General features: G+C 39.0%; 2 protein-coding genes across 2 annotated transcripts in view; both read right to left on the bottom strand.

Annotated features, from left to right (window-relative positions):
- The window catches only part of LOC139645613 (striated muscle preferentially expressed protein kinase-like), a 43,196-nt gene extending 32,597 nt beyond the window's left edge, over nt 1-10,599 (bottom strand). Inside the window, 1 exon segment of the mRNA XM_071521382.1 lies at nt 10,170-10,599. Within this exon segment, the coding sequence (XP_071377483.1) occupies nt 10,170-10,599 (430 nt within the window).
- A 4,168-nt stretch (nt 10,600-14,767) lies between these two features.
- On the bottom strand, nt 14,768-16,348 carry LOC139645614 (C-X-C chemokine receptor type 2-like). The gene is made up of 2 exons (XM_071521383.1): nt 16,321-16,348; nt 14,768-16,089 (listed from the first exon to the last, which is right to left on the bottom strand). Exons 1-2 carry the CDS (start codon nt 16,346-16,348, stop codon nt 15,011-15,013), a joined length of 1,107 nt encoding a protein of 368 aa, XP_071377484.1. The 3' UTR covers nt 14,768-15,010.
- Nucleotides 16,349-18,223: the final 1,875 nt, after the last annotated feature.

Below are 18,223 nucleotides of genomic sequence, written 5' to 3' on the forward strand. Positions count from 1 at the left end.
GGTTAAATCAGTACAGATTCAAAAGAAAGATTTATAAATGAAAAAGATAACATGAAATGGCTCTTACCTGCTTTTTTCTTTGGTCTGGATTTCTTCATGGCCACTGTCGGTATATCCTCGACCATTGTCTTGGGTATTTTTTGTCTTGAGTTGCATTGAGGAGCAGGGTATTCCCCCAGCCACAATGGTGGTGCCGAGCCATAACTAATAACCTATCAATCAAGGAAATTTCTATGGAGACATCAGCAAGTGATGCCTCACTTGGATGTAAAAGAATCAACTTGCTATGGTGTAAGTTGCTCCAAATGTGATCTATTTAACATGCAGGTAAAAGCGTCAAATGAAATGCAGAGCTTAAAAAAGAAATGAAGGCACTTTCATCCATTATATAACAAGTTGCATGTCAGAGTCTCAGCAATCTGGTTCTTCTGAGGGAATCCAATTCTGAAAAGCATAGATGCTCCATCGGCAGGTGTACAAATCTGATGAAAGCATAATATCATCCACTCTGGGGGAGCCCCTTGTCCACACAATAGCCAGCAACAGAGTAAGCATCTTCCCCCGCTGTGTTCCACGCCACAGGCAGAGCACAACGATAGGCAGAGAAACCAGTGGGAGTGAATCAGCCCTCTTGAGATCAGTGTTCTACAGCATAGGTTGACATTTTTCATTTTTCCCTTCCTCCCCAAGTGTCTGTGTCTTATTCCTCAACTGGTGTAATGAGCCGCTGTTGTTTGTGGTCGGCAGAAGGGGGGAGAATCACTGCAACAGCGAAAGGAACCTCCTCACTCCTCCGCAACACTGGTACAATATTCACTGACAGCAAATGTGTTACTGGGTGCAGAGCCTGGTTACACTTAGCAATCTTCTATTTTCAAAGGATATAATGGATTTAATTGCTATACTTACTGATTACTCACAGGGGATAATATAGCTATTGTACTATTTTTTGATTATCACAAATCAGTTGCTGCTGCTAGTTTTTCATACATTTTGTGTTCAATGTATGTTTGTGTTTAACTGTTCTGTAAATTACAAAGCATGCTGTATTTTGAATAATTCAAGAAGTGAGGAATTCCTGCCCATGAGGGAAAGGAAACCTCATGGCTGCAAACACATTTCATTTCACCACCTAGTCCAAGCTCTTGCTCTTTCTTTGCCCACATAAATCAATACATTGAACCAGCTAAGCTTAAAAAGAACATCAATTAAAATAGCATCATGCTGTACTCAGGACACCATAGATTGTGAGCATGCTGAGAGTTTGCTCACACACTGAAGTAAATTTACATTGTAAAACAAAGCTCAATTCAGGTACTAAAGAACCTAACTTTACAGCAATATACATGAGGAATATTTGAAGGTATAGCTACAATCTGAGGTTGTCAATATAGTGATCAGTTTCACATTGTGAATGCCTACAACTTCAATTAGGAGATCATATAATAATGCATATTGAATATTTGAAGGTTACAGCCACAATTTCTGATGGTGCAGTAAACATAGTGATACCACTTTCACATTGTAAATGCATAAAATTTTAATTATTTTGTCAGATAATAATGTGTCCAATCTAAGATAACTTCAAGTCATTTAAATGTGCGCCATTTTCAAACATCAATATCATTGTCAAATTAATTGCGATTGTGATTGGTGTAATTACTGTAAACAAATGAGACCATGGTCTCATTCAAGACAATTGGCAGCCTCTATTTCACACAAGTGGTATAATGCTAGTTTTCTCAAAATTAAAGCTGAAATCTGTGATTTCCCAGATTTCCCCGATCTCCCCCTCTGGTGGTGAATATTGGTGGTGAGTATTTGAAATGATGTTTGGACTCCAACCAAACAACCACGGAAGTATTATATTATCAGTTATAGTGTCAAAGAAGGTGTAGCAGCCAGTGTTGTTCGTGTGCTGTCAGTTCACCAGTAAACAGTTCCCACCCTAATAAAAATGGCTTCCCGAACCAGGTGATTGTAACCTTTGTAAGGCAATAACATCACTTATGATGGTGTAAATATTGCAACTTGATAGTCACGTACAGTGTGCTGTTAGCATATCAATCAGGTTGGCCAAAAATTATTTTCAATGTAAGCTCTTTGGGTTGGCTAGTATGCAAACTAGCTAGTGGCACTCGACTACCCAGCACAGGTAACCTGTATTGGCTAACGTTAGTTGGATAGTTAGCAGACTTTTGTCCTACACGGTTAGTCTCCAACCATAGTAATACTGTCAATTGGTATTGTGTAACCTGACTCCATGGTCCACATGGATAAAATAGGTAGTTATTACTGGATTACAGTATAGTCCTGGATTCCAACTTTAAAGGAATAGTCAGACTCCAGGTCTTCAGGCTTCAAAAAATTATGGAAAATAACCATAAAATGGCTCCATACTGCTCATCCAGCCAACCAATCCCAAACTGACTTGAAAAGACTGACATTTACACCATTATTTAGCTGAACTCACCACTGTGTTGTAAGTAACACTACTGCGAATGACCAGAAACAAGACTTCCTGTCCTGAACACCCATATTAATGTTTGATGTCATAATAATAATTAAAAATACCATAATGTGCCATTTTAACTATAATGCTGCATGTATTACACTGTGCAGAAAATACTACCACTTAGTCTCTGTTCTGTCAAACATTAATATGGGTGCTCACTTATTGAATTTGACAATTAAATACAAAGTAATTGGTTTAAAACAGTATTTCTACCTATTTAAAATTCTTGCGCTTTTATTTGGCAAAACTGGAAGTCTTGTTTCTGGTCATTCGCAGAAGTGTTACCTATGGAGTTTCCAGGGTGCGTGCGCATGTGACATTTTTTGAAAACAAGTGGCGGTTTCAGCTAAATAATGGTGTAAATCTCGGTCTTTTCAAGTCAGTTTGTGATCAGTTGGCTTCAAGAGACTTGGATTATGCTGGATGAGAGGTATGGAGTCATTTTATGGTTATTTTCCACTTTTTGCAGCCTGAAGACCTGAAGCCAGAAACGGTCCCGAGCAACGTCAGTTGTTTTGGAGAAATCTGCAACTTACTTCACCTGGAAACCCAAGGGAAACTTGTATTGCCTAAAAATCTTTACCAGAGTTTCTACTGGCATGGGGGTGAGTAGATAATGACTCAATTTTCATTTTTGGGTGAACTATTCCTTTAAGATATCTTGCAAAGTGGATATCTCTGTTTACACTGGAAGAACAGTGCCATCTTCCTGTTTTGTGCAGTAAAGCAATCAGGCAGATTTCCCACAAAATCCAACACAGCGGCACACAATTTAAAATGCAGCGTAAAGGCCGGTGAGGCTGTAAATCTTCTTGAAAAACTTTATTTTTCTTAAAACGAGTGAAAAAAGAGATACCCTGACCCTTATTATTTATATATTTATTTATTGTGTTATCTTACAAATTGAGTTGTTTGATTACATCCAGACTGTGATATATATATATATATATCACAGTCTGGATGTAATCAAACAACTCAATTTGTATATATATATATATATATATATACTGTCTATATAATGTCCATCAGCCTGTGCTGTGCTACACACAAAAACAAAAATCAGCGGGTGTAGGCTTCCTAACTAAACATGAATACCCAATTTCCCAAAATAAGAAGAGATGTTAATATTGCAAGAGCCATATTCATCAGTCTCAGAGTGCTGACCTGTGGGATCGGTTTCACTTTAAATTATACTGAACAAGATGGCTACTGATCTCTGAGAGGCTTGATAAATGAAGGCCTGGGACAATCTTCAGTTTGCCAAACACTTTTGCTCATGACTGTCTCCCTCTATTTCTTATGAACTATTACTCCTTCCATATTATGTTCAGGGGAATGTGAGCAGTGAACTAGAAATCCCCCATACAATCCAAGGCCCAACTTAGAATGACTCTGCTATTCTGTGTCTTGTGCACAGGGCCTGTCTGCATTGCCCTGATACTGAACATGAACACATACAAATAGTTTCCTTTCACTACAACATTCAGAGATTTCTAAGGAGGGATAAAATAATTAACATCTAATAACCCCCATCTTTGCTCAGGCTTTACCTGCACATTCTGATCTATTGTGAAAGTAGCAATATCTATAATTTAACTGTTTTCTCTATGGTCAAGGTATAAATAATGATAAAACAGCATTTAAATGGATGGATTTTTTTCACCAACTGCATCATATTTCCACATGTTTTACTTGAATCATAAATTGGTAGAAATATTTAATGGGGTGAACCTCCCAACAGTGAGGGAGAACTATCTCTCTGTGTCTCCCCATAACTCTACACCTCTGTATGTGCAGCACTAACACTTGCAGTTCTTCGAACACCATAAAAGCTCATGACTTTTTGAATATGAATAGCGAATGAATGGAAATAATACAAAATTCTTAGGTCTCTGGGTTAGATTACAAAACATGTATGAGTGCAGACCTGTCAGCAAGATAAGTTTTGCAAAATCATTAATTACAGCTTCGAACGTTAAAGGGAACTCACATAGGTAAAAGGGTACAAACGATTGTAAAATCAAAGTGCTTTTCCACCCTATATGGCTTATCTGTGTATCTGTGGATAAATATAATATGTAGAAATATGAATTTTTTGTTACTGTCAATGATTTAATGTATGATCAACTTAATGCAAATATTCAGATATATTGTTTATATTTAATTTAATGTTATCTTTACTACAGAGTGGGACTTCCTATAATGATGCAAAACTCTTTGTCACACTTGGTGTGTTGCCTGCTAGTGAAACTAGATTGCACTATACTGAGTGCCAACTATACAATTGTCATGATATTGCCACACCCCCCTTTGGCCAACTGTTATGAAAAGTTAGTCGGTTCTACCTTACCCCGTGACCAACCTTTCCACAAGGTTTTGTGCAAATTCCTTTATAACTTTTTGAGATATCCTGCTAACAGACAAATAGATGGAATGGGGTGAAAACCTAACTCCATTGGCGGAGATAAAAATAGGTCCTTTGATCTTGTCCAGAAGACCCTGCTATTCCCGATAAGACGCAGCTCATGTGCAAAAGTGAGCCCTGACGCAGCAGCTTGGCAGTTTTACTTAACTTGAAACACGTGTCCAGCTATATATATATATTTATGCCATACAGTATATATACACAGTATAGCCTACACAGCCAAAGTAATACCCACTAGGTACCCCAAGTGTGAATACTCCTGAATACTGATAGACTGACAAAACCCCTAACCGAATTAGTTCACCAGGTTCAATAAATTTAAAAGAAGGGGGTGAGAAAGGCTTTATCCTACTAATGGTCCCTGGCAACATGTCAACACTGATTAATTATCCCTAACTTTAGATTTCCTGTCCATTAACAAACATGAATTTGTTGTTTTAGTTGTCAAGCAAAATGGCGATGTAGGGGCTTTCCACAGTGTAATTCTAGCTCCACCTGTTCTCTCAGATCCATGGTCCTAGAGGAAGAGGACATGGCGAGGAAAATATCCAAATGTATTGGAAAGGGGCCACAGTCACGCTCAGCAGCAACATCTAGAGTTCCAAGTATTAGATCTCTCAAAGGAGTACAGATACTCCGCAAGACTGAAACAGGCAATAGAGCTTTCAAAATAATAACATCACTGTCAATCAGCTCTGTAATCTAACCAATATGGCATTCATCACAATGAGGATATGCAGTTTGTGCATTCAGTCTAGACAGCTGTTTGCATGGTGTTTTTACAGTATGTCTAATTTTATTGTATTAGCATCATTGGATACAGTCCATGTTGTGTGCTTTTGTTGCTACTTATTTTTGTCTGATTTGGCTGTACTGTTCCTTCTATATTCAAGCAGTGTGCCAGTTTGTATGTCAGTCAGTAACCTACCTGTACACTGTTTGATCCATCAAGTTACATAGCAAGGATCAACAAAAACAGCAGCAGCTCCAAGCATGCTGAGACTCCTACAGCTACAGGTGAGATGTTTTCTGCATTGTTATTTGGAAACATTCCCCAATGGATAGCTTCTAAATGTATTCCTGGTAGAAAAGGCATGGACCAATGTACAGGAATACTTAAGGAATCACATTTTCTAAAGCCCACAGCCACAAAGATAATTGTGGTCCTTTGTAGTCAACATTGTAATTATAAAGTTGAAAAATGTATTTGTCAAAACAAACAATGTCCAAAAGGGTTAAACTAATATGGATTTTTGAAGGCTGATACTAATATTTTTGGATTGGAGCTGCTGATATATGACATTTTGTGCTGATATTCAGTATTGTTTAGTTTGACAATTTTCATACTAACAACTTTACAACCAAAAAGTATTCTGTGCTTCTCCCAGAATTGTATTCTTAGCAGGGTGGAAAAGCCTCTAAAACAACATTGAGACCATGTGACACTAAACCTCCATTGAAACCCAGGATATTATTATTATTATTATTATTATTAGTAGTAGTAGTAGTAGTAGAAGTAGTAGTAGTATTAGTATTATTATGCACATATTAGTATTATTTAGGGCTGCCCCCAAATAGTCGACCAAAGGTTAGTTGATGAGAAGAGTCTCAGTCGACCAAGTTTTCATTGGTCAGTTGTCGCAGGAACAAAAAAAATAAAATAAATTAAAAAAAGAAGGATTGTTAGAGTAAATATCCGACCGTGAGGTCAGACAAATTAGGTTAACTATAATATTATAATATAATAAAATATATTATTATCCAAATAATAATTATAATGAAATGAATCTACTTTGAGGCAAATTTATCTTTCTTTATCTGTCCATTGTTCACACTAAATCTTCCATCGTTTGTCAAACAAACTGAAGCACATCGCTAATTATTATGCAGAATGACGCCATCGCAAAACTAACATTGACTAGACCAACACCTAAATATAGTTCCGATCTAGTATACTAAGCAAGGGTGGAGGCTTGGTAGCAATGTTGGGAAACATGTTTTTTCAACTGCTGCTATAAGCCTCATGACTGCATGACAAGTGTTGTGCCCTTGGCAGAACATAATACTTTCCGACTACTTTCTGAAACGTCACAACATAAGCTACATCTCACTGGGCAGAGAGAGTGGATATCATCATCACAATCACCAAACAAAAATAGTCTCTTGAAAGTGGTTTGAGTTGCAGTGGACCAGGAGCAAGTCTGCTGCCTGGTTTGGCCTAAATGGGTACTTGAAGACTGATCCATTCTGCAATGTTGCAGTGCATGAACACATGCAACAGAATCTGCTAGCTAGTGTAACTTGTCAGCATGAAAAATGCTGCATTCAGTGACAATGTAACAATAAAGTCAACATTTGGATGAAATCAAAATAATATGAATGGACATTGGACATTTGAAGCTACATTCACTCACTTAAAAAAGTAACCTCGACCGCATTTGAAATTTGAAATCCTTTTGCAACAAGTATCAAAAGGAGAGTGGATACTTTAATGAGTAGCTGTAAAACGGGTCAGGAAAACTGCATGACATCACACCAAGTGGCAGACATCTTTATGCTCACGGGCATTTAAGAGATGTTGTGGATTCAAATGTGGCTCTTTCTCTGATCATTCAGGGAAGGAGGGAAGGAGGGAAGGGGGGAAGGGGGGAAGGGAGGGGAGGGGGGAAGGGGGGAAGGGAGGGGAGGGGGGGGGGGGGGCTCATACAGGGTCGGGCTAAAATTAGCAGTGATGTCTTCCTGTGTAACAGGAGAGACTGTGGCCTATTAACATCACAAAAATCTAAGGCCTGGCACATTCCACTGTATAAATAACTAAGGAGAGTTGGTGGACGAGGGGGACGGGAGAGAGAGAGACATATTCACAGAGGGAGAGAGATGGTTTAGGCACTAGCATTGAGTGATGGGACAGCTGTAGACTACGCAGTTCAATCTGCAATGCAACACAGGGCAGAGAAGCAGAGAAGTTGAATAAAACCGGAGGTAAAAATGGAGTCAAAGCAAAATTTCTTAAACCAAGATGCTTCAACCATTGTTGTAGTATAGTAAACACAGGGGTTGGGGTTGATATTAAGGAGCCCACACTGTTTCAGATATTAAATGGCTGGCTGACTCACCCATGTCCATAAAATCACAACAGAATCATCTATTATAAATCCAACATAATTTTGATTGCCCCACAAGACAAAAAAATCAGTGTCAGTGACTTAAATGGAGCCCACTGGCGACAAAGAAGCATAAGTCAACATCACTGCTAGTGTAATTCTGATCAACTGTGAATGTTAACAATGCTAATGTTCTTCCAAAAGCTTCAAAACCGATAGATTGATAATACTTGAAACAGAGCCTAGTGGTTTTGAATCTAGAAGATTATTCATTGTGTTGTCTGCTCTTTTTCTGATGTCTATAGGGATCTGCACAAGCATATGCTATTATACCACAAGTGAGCAGAGAACTAGCCTGCATTACATTATGGGGTCTTGCTCTGTACACTGGGAGAACTCTAAAAACCGAAAGCAACAAGTTTTCAGAGGAGATAATCTGGCTAAAACCACTGAAATCTAGATTTGGATCTCTGTGATAGAATCAATTAAAGCCTTTTCACTCACACTAATTGTTAATGAAACCCATAATCGATGCTAACCCATCAGTAAGCATTCACTGAAAGCAACTGATGGCATACTTAGATGCATCAATCAAAGGTTTCTTATTTACGTCACTGTCATGGATGACTACATTCATAACAAAATCAGCCATACTGAATTATTTTAAGTAGTGGAAAAAAGTAAAAAAAAAAAAGAACAAGTAAAATAAAAAGAGAAAAGTATGATTCCTTTTCTAAGAGGAAATCAGGACAGCAGACATTCTGATATAAACATGACTCGTCTAAAGCAGGAAAGCAGGCTCACATTTTGATGGTCTATCACTTTTGCAGCCTCTTGCAGGCTTCCTTTATAATAGCCATATAATCCAATGCCTTTTCTTGCTTACCTTACCACACACATTTAAATTAATCCTTGTCAACAGGTTGTCTGCTCTGTGGGAAGGTTTTCACCCTTTTACTACACTTTTTCATCCTCTGCTTGCACAACACATCATGTTTTGCTTAAAAGCAGTAGGGGTCTTTGTGTAGACATCCTTCTTCTACAGCTTTAAATAATGCAATCATTTGCCAAACCTATATTTGTTAAACCAATTTTTGATGGTTGAATTATATTCAATAGTAATCAATCTTGACATCTTTGTGCATGTAAATGCATTCCACCGATACTCTGTCAGCAGGAAAGGTATTACTAAATTGAAGAGCGAGTTTCCATTGCACAGTCATGCTGAGAACTGATGTCAGCAGTACAATGACAAAGTGCTTGAATTGATATATGAGGTGCATGTTTGAGGTGCTGGTAATGTCATTTTTCAGAGCAGCTGAAATGGTCAAAGCATTCAGGTGAACTGAATTTAGATCAGCACTGGAGATCACTAAAGCATATAAAGTCTGGTTTTGTAATGGTTTTGTAAGTCAGCATGCAAGTCTTTTAGAAATCAACTGCACTGGGTGGTCATGAACAAGATGGTCACAGAAGCCCTTAGCCCCATCCCATCACTCATTTAGGTTGGGTGAAAGTGAAATCTTGCAATGAGAGTGTTTACATGCACAAAGTATTCTAGATAACAGCTCAAGTCCTGGTTGAGGTCTTATTTGGAATAATCATTTTATATAACAATGAATCGGCCAAGCAGTTAGATGTTCTTACTAGTTACACAGCGTTCTTGCTTGTAAGGGGGCTTGGCCATATGGCCTACTATTGTTTGTGGCATGCTCGGTAATTTTCATAGAACTTGTGATAAATGTGTGGGTAAAACCTCATTGTTACAGACTGCTTGACACTGTCAAAGGTAATAAATGTTATTCCAAGTTACATGTAATGATTCATTCTGCAATGATTGAATTATGTTGCGATATCAACGCCATAGTATGTGTCATAATGGTGTGGCTAGGAAGTTTTGTACCCCTTCAAATAAATGAAAGTTTATTTGCTTAATTGGCTTTCTGAAAACTTAGTCGACTGTTTTTACACTATATGTCGACACCAAGTGGAAGTTATATGCTGCAAATCTATCTAGAAATAGCAAGTTTCTCAGGGGGTGGGGCTTGGTGTAAAAATATATAATCAAGATGCCTATAGCAGACAACATACAATAGTGTGAACTCTATTTATTCATTGATATTACCTTCACCCAGATCCAACACAGCTAGTACAGCGCTGCTCCGTGCCTCCCCCAGGTGATTGTTGGCGATGCAGGTGTAGAGGCCAGCATCACTGGGTTTACAATCCCTAATCCAGAGCCCTCCATATTCCTGGTTATCCATGTTGAGGAGGTCATCGTTGTGATACCAGTACAGGGAGGGCTGGGGGTCTCCAGCCACGGTCACCTTGAGACGGATGTCACAGCCAGTTCCTACGGCAGCGTTCCTCATTTTGCGTACAAACACGGGCGGAGCTGGGGTGGGATAAACGGACCCTCGAGGGTCCGGGACCACCTGGTCTGAGCTCACCTTGGACCGTTTTGGGGGGATGATGGGGCTCGGGGGTGCTGCCCCATGTACTAACCCTTCGTCTGCCCCTTTCTTAAGGGTCATTTGCACCTCGGCTTTTCTCATGGTTGCACTGATTAGGTAGATTCTCTTATGGCTTCCGCAACTATGTACCTACAACAGTGACTAAGCCCTCTCTCAATATTCTGTGCCCCAAGCAGTCTTTAACATCCAGTAAGGGCATTGGAGTGATCTATGAGCAAATTAAAGAACTATCTGCCACCTAGACTTTATATATTGTAGATAACAATTAACATGGTTCTTACATTTTTGAATATAAAATATTCCAGAATTTTCTTTTAGGAGCTAAGCCAAATTTGACAATTTGGTAACAATTCTTACAGTGCTAACTTCTTACCAAGTAAGAAAAATAAATTGTTTATTACCAAGTAATTAAGCAGATTGAGATGGCTCCCACTCTCCTGCCCAGAGGTATTTTTAGGGCAAGACCCACTGGATCATGTTGCATTAACAGCTCCCTGGACTTGTCTCTTGGAAGTGACAGCCTTTGCTTTTCCCCCTCCTTTTCCCGATGGTCTCTGACTTCTCAACCTTTCGTACGCGTTTTCCAGTACTATTACTTCTCCAAAGAACAAGACCTGTGAATCTTCAGTGGCTTTCCTCGTTACTCCCAGTGCCCTTGAAATTTGCTCTTGCATGGATTGAATACATGCATCAGGTCCCGTCACGCAGATTGCACAGTGCCCCCCCCTCCTTGTCCCATGAGCTAAGCTTCCCCACTCATGATCTCCCCCTACCTCTGCCAGTCAGTCCTAAGGGGGAAATGACAGACACGGCCCAGCAAGCCTTACAATGACAGCTGCATGGTGATTTGTCTGCCCAGTCGCCGCTATGCTCCCGCCCCCTTGTCACTTTTAGCCAACCTGTGGTCAGTAGAACATGTGGGATGGTGCAACACTTGGCATAGAGGAGGGGGTGGGGTTTTGGGACAGATATTTAATTTGTAGGTCAAATGTAGAGGCTGACGTTGGGGTCCCAAATGTATTGAGGTGGCTCAATACCTTCACAGTGTCATCACTGTCCGCTTTTTGGCCTTGATCCTTAAAATTATTGTATATTGCATGCATGTATTTATAAAGTTGTATAAATAGGCTATAAGTATTTACAGTACTAACAGACAATATATGAAGGATTTGCATGTGCACTATACTGTATGTTATGTGCCTTGGTGCTTTGGTCCTTGGGAATGAAAAAGCCTGTGTAAAAGAAGACCAAGAACAAATGAAGACTAGGTTAGCACTAGTCATGTTTGCCAGCTATGAGTGTCTTGGCAAATGAAAATATAACAACGTAAAATAAGATAAAATCACCCATAATAGCTCACTACTACAACTTAAAAGTTAATGTTACTAGCTAATTTTACAAACACATAGCAAGGCCCACTTGCCCATTGCTGTGGTGTTTTTGCATTGTAAACACACCACACCACAAAAACACCACAGCATTTGAATTGTAGAGAAAAGGGAAGTAAAAAAGGCAATCTTCCAATGTGCAACTGAAGTGAAAAACAGCTGCAACAGGAACAGTAACTTGTAGGACATCAGCTGGTTTATAAGGTTACTACCACAGACATTTCAGACATGCTCAGATCAACACGGACCAAGCCTGGAAATGTAAAATACATCACTTCCTGTGCACCAGAGGATTTTTCCTGGGAAAGACCTACACCGGATATTTAGAGCAGCAAATGTAAAAGGTTTCTTGAACTCAGTATGGGTTGAATCACTATTGTGTTATATCAGTCAGTGATAGAGAGTAGCAGACATCTATTTATATGAAAATATAGTCGCACTTTAATGAGATTTGAAAACATCACTCCTCTCAAAACTTACATGGAGTTATATAGATCTTTGTTAATGGCTGCACTTAAAATGTATATGTAGCTACACAGGTTGTTCATGCAGTACAACACAAGATGGCAGTAAATGCTATTTCAAAGGAGCATATTTAGATTGGTCTGAAATGTGAATCATAGAAAATGTTTTTGATAATCCTGTCGTCAAAAGTTTCAACACACCACGTTTTTTTTAATTTTTTACTGTTTTCCACATTTTAGAATAATAGTAATGACATCAAAACTATTAAATAACACAAATGGAATTATGCAGTGACCACAAAAGTGTTAAACAAGTCCAATCTTATATTTTAGATTTTTTAAAGTAGCTGCCCTTTGCCTTGATGGAAAGGCAAAGGCTTTGGAGAGAAATTCATACATAGGCATCAACTTCACTATTTATATTTGTCTAAGAAACAAATTCCAAGCGTTTAAGCATAAGCCTTTAGATCAAAATGGCTTTAAGATCACGCGAAACATAGTACATTCAGTCAATTGTGTCAAAACTTTTGACTGGTAGTGTGTTTATGAAAGTAAAAATACACTAGTTCAATTTCTCATCAACCTTCTTCATTTAAGCACTATGTTAATAGAGCCAACTTATCTTTTGCCTGGATCCAGACCACTGTATTACTCATTTTTGTTTTCATTCAACCTGCTTGTCACCATATCTATAGTTTTTAGTTTTGTGCTTTAGGGACCTGGCCAAGATTTCCTCTGATGAGTTTACAGCCACTGACCATTTTGATTTGACTCACAATATGTGGGCTGGATTGTGGCCTATACTAAGATGCCAACGCTCCAAGGCTCTTATGAGTGAAGCAGCGGTCAACTTTTTCTAGTAGTATTGCACAGGAACGATCCACACTGGAATCTGAATTGGTTCAGAGAATTGGTTGAGGGATTCAATCACTGATGAATTTCATTTACATAACATTATTTTATTTTGCTGACATCAGGAAAGCAGACCCAAAGTTGAACCAGACCCCCAAACTGAATGAAAACAAAAATCAGCATTTCAGACAGTCAGATCCAGGCAAACTTATGTTACTATTTTGTTTCTGAATTGTACTGCTTAAATTAACATAAAAATGTATTCAACTACGTTTAGCAATATTCAAGTCTGAAATAAAATTTAGTTAGCTTGCATATTTTACTAAAGGCAATTTTGGGGATTACAACAAATGCATTTTCTTTGCTATACAAACCTACTTAGTTTCTGCACTAGAAAAGTGAGGAGTCATCACTGTTGTCAAAGGAGTTGTCTGTAAGTGTAAACTTTTACATCTTAGAGAATTTTTAATGACCAGGATCCTGTTCTCCAGATTCACTGTTCCTAAACCTTCATGAGGAGCATCTTCATGAAATCAAAGGTTTGAGTCCTGTTCTTTGTGTGTTTTTTTAATGTTTGTTTTGACTATTGCATTATTCCTCTTTAAAGAAAATGCAAGTTGTCCTAGAGCATATCACATCCAACATCACAATGATTCAACTAGTGCAGCAATGCACAACAACTAACAGCAAAAGGCAGAAGCAGCCACTGCATATACAAACATGATGATTGGTTCCTGAGAAAGTATGAGAATGTCAACTTATCCTGATAAGCAAAACATTTAATAGCATAATGAACCAAAGAAGGGTGTGTGTAAAAGAGGTAGTCTTCCCAGTTAAACCTTTTCTTTGGCTAAATATACAATGCTTTTGATGAAGCACAAGGTCCTATGAATGCTTCGAGAAACGGTGGTCAGTGTTTTTGTCCAAATGATTAAAACTTAAAAGAGTGCAGCCATTTACTCCTGTGACAACAATGCTGTCTTTCGCTTTTCCTATTTTCTGTGTGAAATAATCAGCAATTTGGGCTAACCTGTTCAACTATGTACAAATAAGTATTTACAAATCTTAAAGAGTATACAGTACAAGGTAGGTTTCATGAAGAATTACAAATTACTTAAACAGTAGAGGTTTGATTATTATTGTATCTGAGTTAGTGGCAGGACATGATATTTTACAAAAATAACAGGTGCAAACAGATTATAATGAACTCAATCACACACCTGAGTGAAGTATTACGCAATTTCAATCAGGAAGGCTACTTATCATTCATTCATTCATGCTTTCCCTTTACCCAATCAGAGTCTGTGAACATTTTCCCTCTTTTTCCAGAGATCCAATCAGAGTTAGCCGTCACTTCCCTCTCTTTTTCAAAGAGCCAATTGTCTAAGTGACAGGAGTATATACACGTCACCTTCTATGCTATTGCCCTTCTCTCAGATCTATGCCGTATGCTGCTGTCATTCCAATCGCTGTGCTTATTTTCGTCCCTCCACCACCCCATCACCACCAATGTCCAGGCTCCAGAAGAACTCCCCAGGGGGACATCCTAATTCCTTCGTTTATCCCGGATGTACTCCTAACTTCACGAATGGGAGGAGTTCCTCCATAGAGCTCACAACAAAGTTTACATCTTGTCTTGTCGTTTACATCTCATCTTTTCATGTCATGAATAAAGTTTTTCATTCGAGCATTCATCCTAGTATCTCCTGATTGAAATACACACATACGCGCACACACACACACACGCACACACACACACACAAACACACTTATGTCCCTTCGGTGATCTCACATGAACGTGGATGTGATTTCCGATGACAATGACGACCTGCTTGCTCTTGTCACTGATGTTCTCTCGAGAATGCCCGCCTTCCTCAGCACCTGCGCCAAACTCCTCCTGAACTTCTCCCCCACGAAGGCATACAGCACCGGGTTGACACAACTGTGGAGCAAGCCCAGACTCTGGGTGGCAAACATGGCCTGATCCACTGCATTTCTCGCCGGGCACTTGTACAGCACTATCTTCGCTCTGAAGAATGTATCTGCCATCACTGCCAGGTGGTATGGCGTCCAACAAAGCAGGAAGGCAATGACCACGGCCACAATCACTCTCATGGCTCGTTGCCGCTGGAACCCCCCACGGGTGTGGAGAAGGCGTTTGATGGTCACTCCATAACAGGTCAGCATGATGACCAAGGGGATAACAAAGCCAAGGGTGTGGCGAAGAACTCTGGTAGCCAGTCGCCACTCGTCAGCGCTGCTGGGATCGTACTGCTCGACACACACACTCTGATTAGGTTTGCTAGAAGGGAGGGAAGAATTGAACAGCCCTGGCAGAGACAGAAGTCCTCCAGCAAACCAAACAGCACCACAAACTCCCCAGCTGACTAGCCGTCGGTTAGCCTTGCGTGCCTCCATTGCGCGCACGATCACCAGGTAGCGGTCCACGCTGATGCAAGTCAGAAAGAGAATGCTAGCGTAGAAGCTAAGCTCTTGCAGGATGCTGACTATTTTACACATGCTGTCTCCGAACACCCAGCCCAGCGTAACAGAGGTGGCCCAGAAAGGGAGGGTAATTGCGAGCAAGATGTCAGCCACTGCCAGGTGGAGAAGGTAGAGGTCAGAGGGCGACAGTGCCTGCCTGGTAAAGCCGATCACTAGCCCCACTACTAGGTTTCCGGGGATCGCCAGCAGAAAGATGAGGACATAAAACATAGAGACAGCAACTGTCACTACATCTGAGATGGACAAGGTGTTACAGGGCTGCGTTGTGGGGTCATAGATGAACTCTGAGTCATTATAAGTGAAGTTGAGCTCATCATAAATATCCCCAAAGTTATCAAAGATAAAAGCAGAGGTGTTTGGATCTGAAAAAGAAAGTTGAAAGAAAATTTTAGTCATACAAAGGAAAATGGATGGAAAGACTATAAATCTGTTTATATTACATTGATTAAAGCTACACTTAACGATTTTTTTCGACCACTAGAGGGTGACAGCAACCGCAACACATTTTGTAAACACACACAGCAAAACTACTGGGCGACTGTAGCCCTTAAGGACAAACCGTGCATAAAGGCTAATGGCTAAAATAAATGTACCTATGGAGAAATGTCGCCGGAACGTCATCTCGCTGAAGGTTTCATGTCCCACAATGACAAGTGAAGAGGTAGGTAGCAAGTTTACTAGTTGAAATCGTTTACTTGCTCGCTTCATGGGTTCCGCCATTATCAGAATTTTTTTCAGGGAGGGGAGGAGGAGAGCTCCGCTTTCAAACTGCGAGCGAGGAGACGAGCTAGTTTTAAAAAAAAAGGAGAAGCTACGACTCGGGCCGAATTTGACAACAAGCTTTAGGAAAGAGGTGAAAACAAAAACACAGCTGGCCCGCATGTGTGGCTAATTGTTTATATCATTACATCTCACGGAAATCTCCACGTAGCACACATCGCTTATTCAGGTTTAATTGCAAAATGTATTTATTAACAGTGGTTAGATTTGATACATTGAAAAGGAAATCTGTATGTCAACTTTGGCACAGCACAAATGTATTTTTCAACACAACAAAATTGTGTCAATGTGTTATTAACTATGCTATGTTGAATAGTAACACAAATGTGAGCTGAGAATGACTCGTCTGTTTCAAGTGTGTACAGCGTGCTATTTGTTTCAACAGAACAGCAGCCAAGTATGATAGAACTGCTGTAGCTTGAAATCAGAGTATGGCATTTTTAAGGTGAGGGTTCACTTTTTTTCACACACTGAATGTGTAATACAACAGTATATGTATCATTGGATAGCTTTCTCTACTCCATGGCCCATCAAGAATACTAGGAGCTACTGTTTTATTTCCAGTTGTGACTGTGGCTTCATTTGCACTCCTTTTATCATATGTATCATATGTAAAGTCAATTTTTGTTTTCTCAAGATACATGACAAACATATTGCTCATGGGAAATATTTGTGTTTGCTTTATAATTAACCGATATCTTTCATTTTAACTATTTTCAAAGAAAAAATATTTGACAACATAAGATTAACTACATTTCTTTACATGTTTCATACCATATTTCATCACAATAAATATTACTTTTTTAAACACATCAAATGTCCTGTTTACTCAATTATCAGAATGTATAATACACTTTTCAATAAAGTATGATTGATTATGTTAAGGACTACGAATAGTTAAATTACCAGTCTAGTATGAATAAATTAAAATTAGATAAATAAATAAACATAACATAGCTCTGAGAATGAAAAAACTCACCAGTCATTTTGGTGTCTTGTCTCGCAGGAGGCACTAAGTATGTCACAAGGACACAAGGAACGAACATTATATTTCTCTACACCCCTCCCCTCACCCTAACCATACTTTCCTGTTTGCCTAGTATGCAGTTTAAACCTGAATCCAGGATGTTTTAGGGATGTTAACATTAATTATGGGTCTGACTTGCTATAGGTATGCCTATATGTTATTGGCAAAGATGTATTGGCTATAGACTGTTGAAGATTAGTACTAGAAAAATTTGAAAAGGAAGGGTATTTTATTCCAAACTTCACACACATTTTAAGCAAATTTATTACAGCTTCAAAATCAATCTTTACAATCTTTGTATCAAGAGTCTTAGCCTTTTGGGGTCGCCAATTCCATGTTTTGGATGTATTATTTTACAATAATTTTGTATCTTTAAACCTGTTTTGGTAATATTTTTCATTTGCAGCTGTCATACACTGAATCCTTGTATCAAGGTCAAGTTTAGATTTCCAATACCATGCTTTGGATTTCTGTAGAGGGTGATACTGTTTTCTTACCTCTCGGGTAACTATCTTTAATAATATTTTTATATTTGACCATTTTTAATATTTTATCTTAAACTATCTTAAACTTTTATCTTTAAACTGTCGAGAAACTCCACATTTCTATTCTTAGACAATTTTAAGTGTGTGTATAATTGCAATTTTGGCTATGCCACTGTTTTGTTTTGTAGTACAGAATTGTACACC

The sequence above is a fragment of the Centroberyx affinis genome, unplaced genomic scaffold (genome assembly GCF_046629955.1).
Source record: "Centroberyx affinis isolate AG114_WGS23_722 - 3 ecotype Tasmania unplaced genomic scaffold, CSIRO-AGI_Caff_v1 ptg000886l_1, whole genome shotgun sequence".
Classification (NCBI taxonomy): Eukaryota; Metazoa; Chordata; class Actinopteri; order Beryciformes; family Berycidae; genus Centroberyx; species Centroberyx affinis.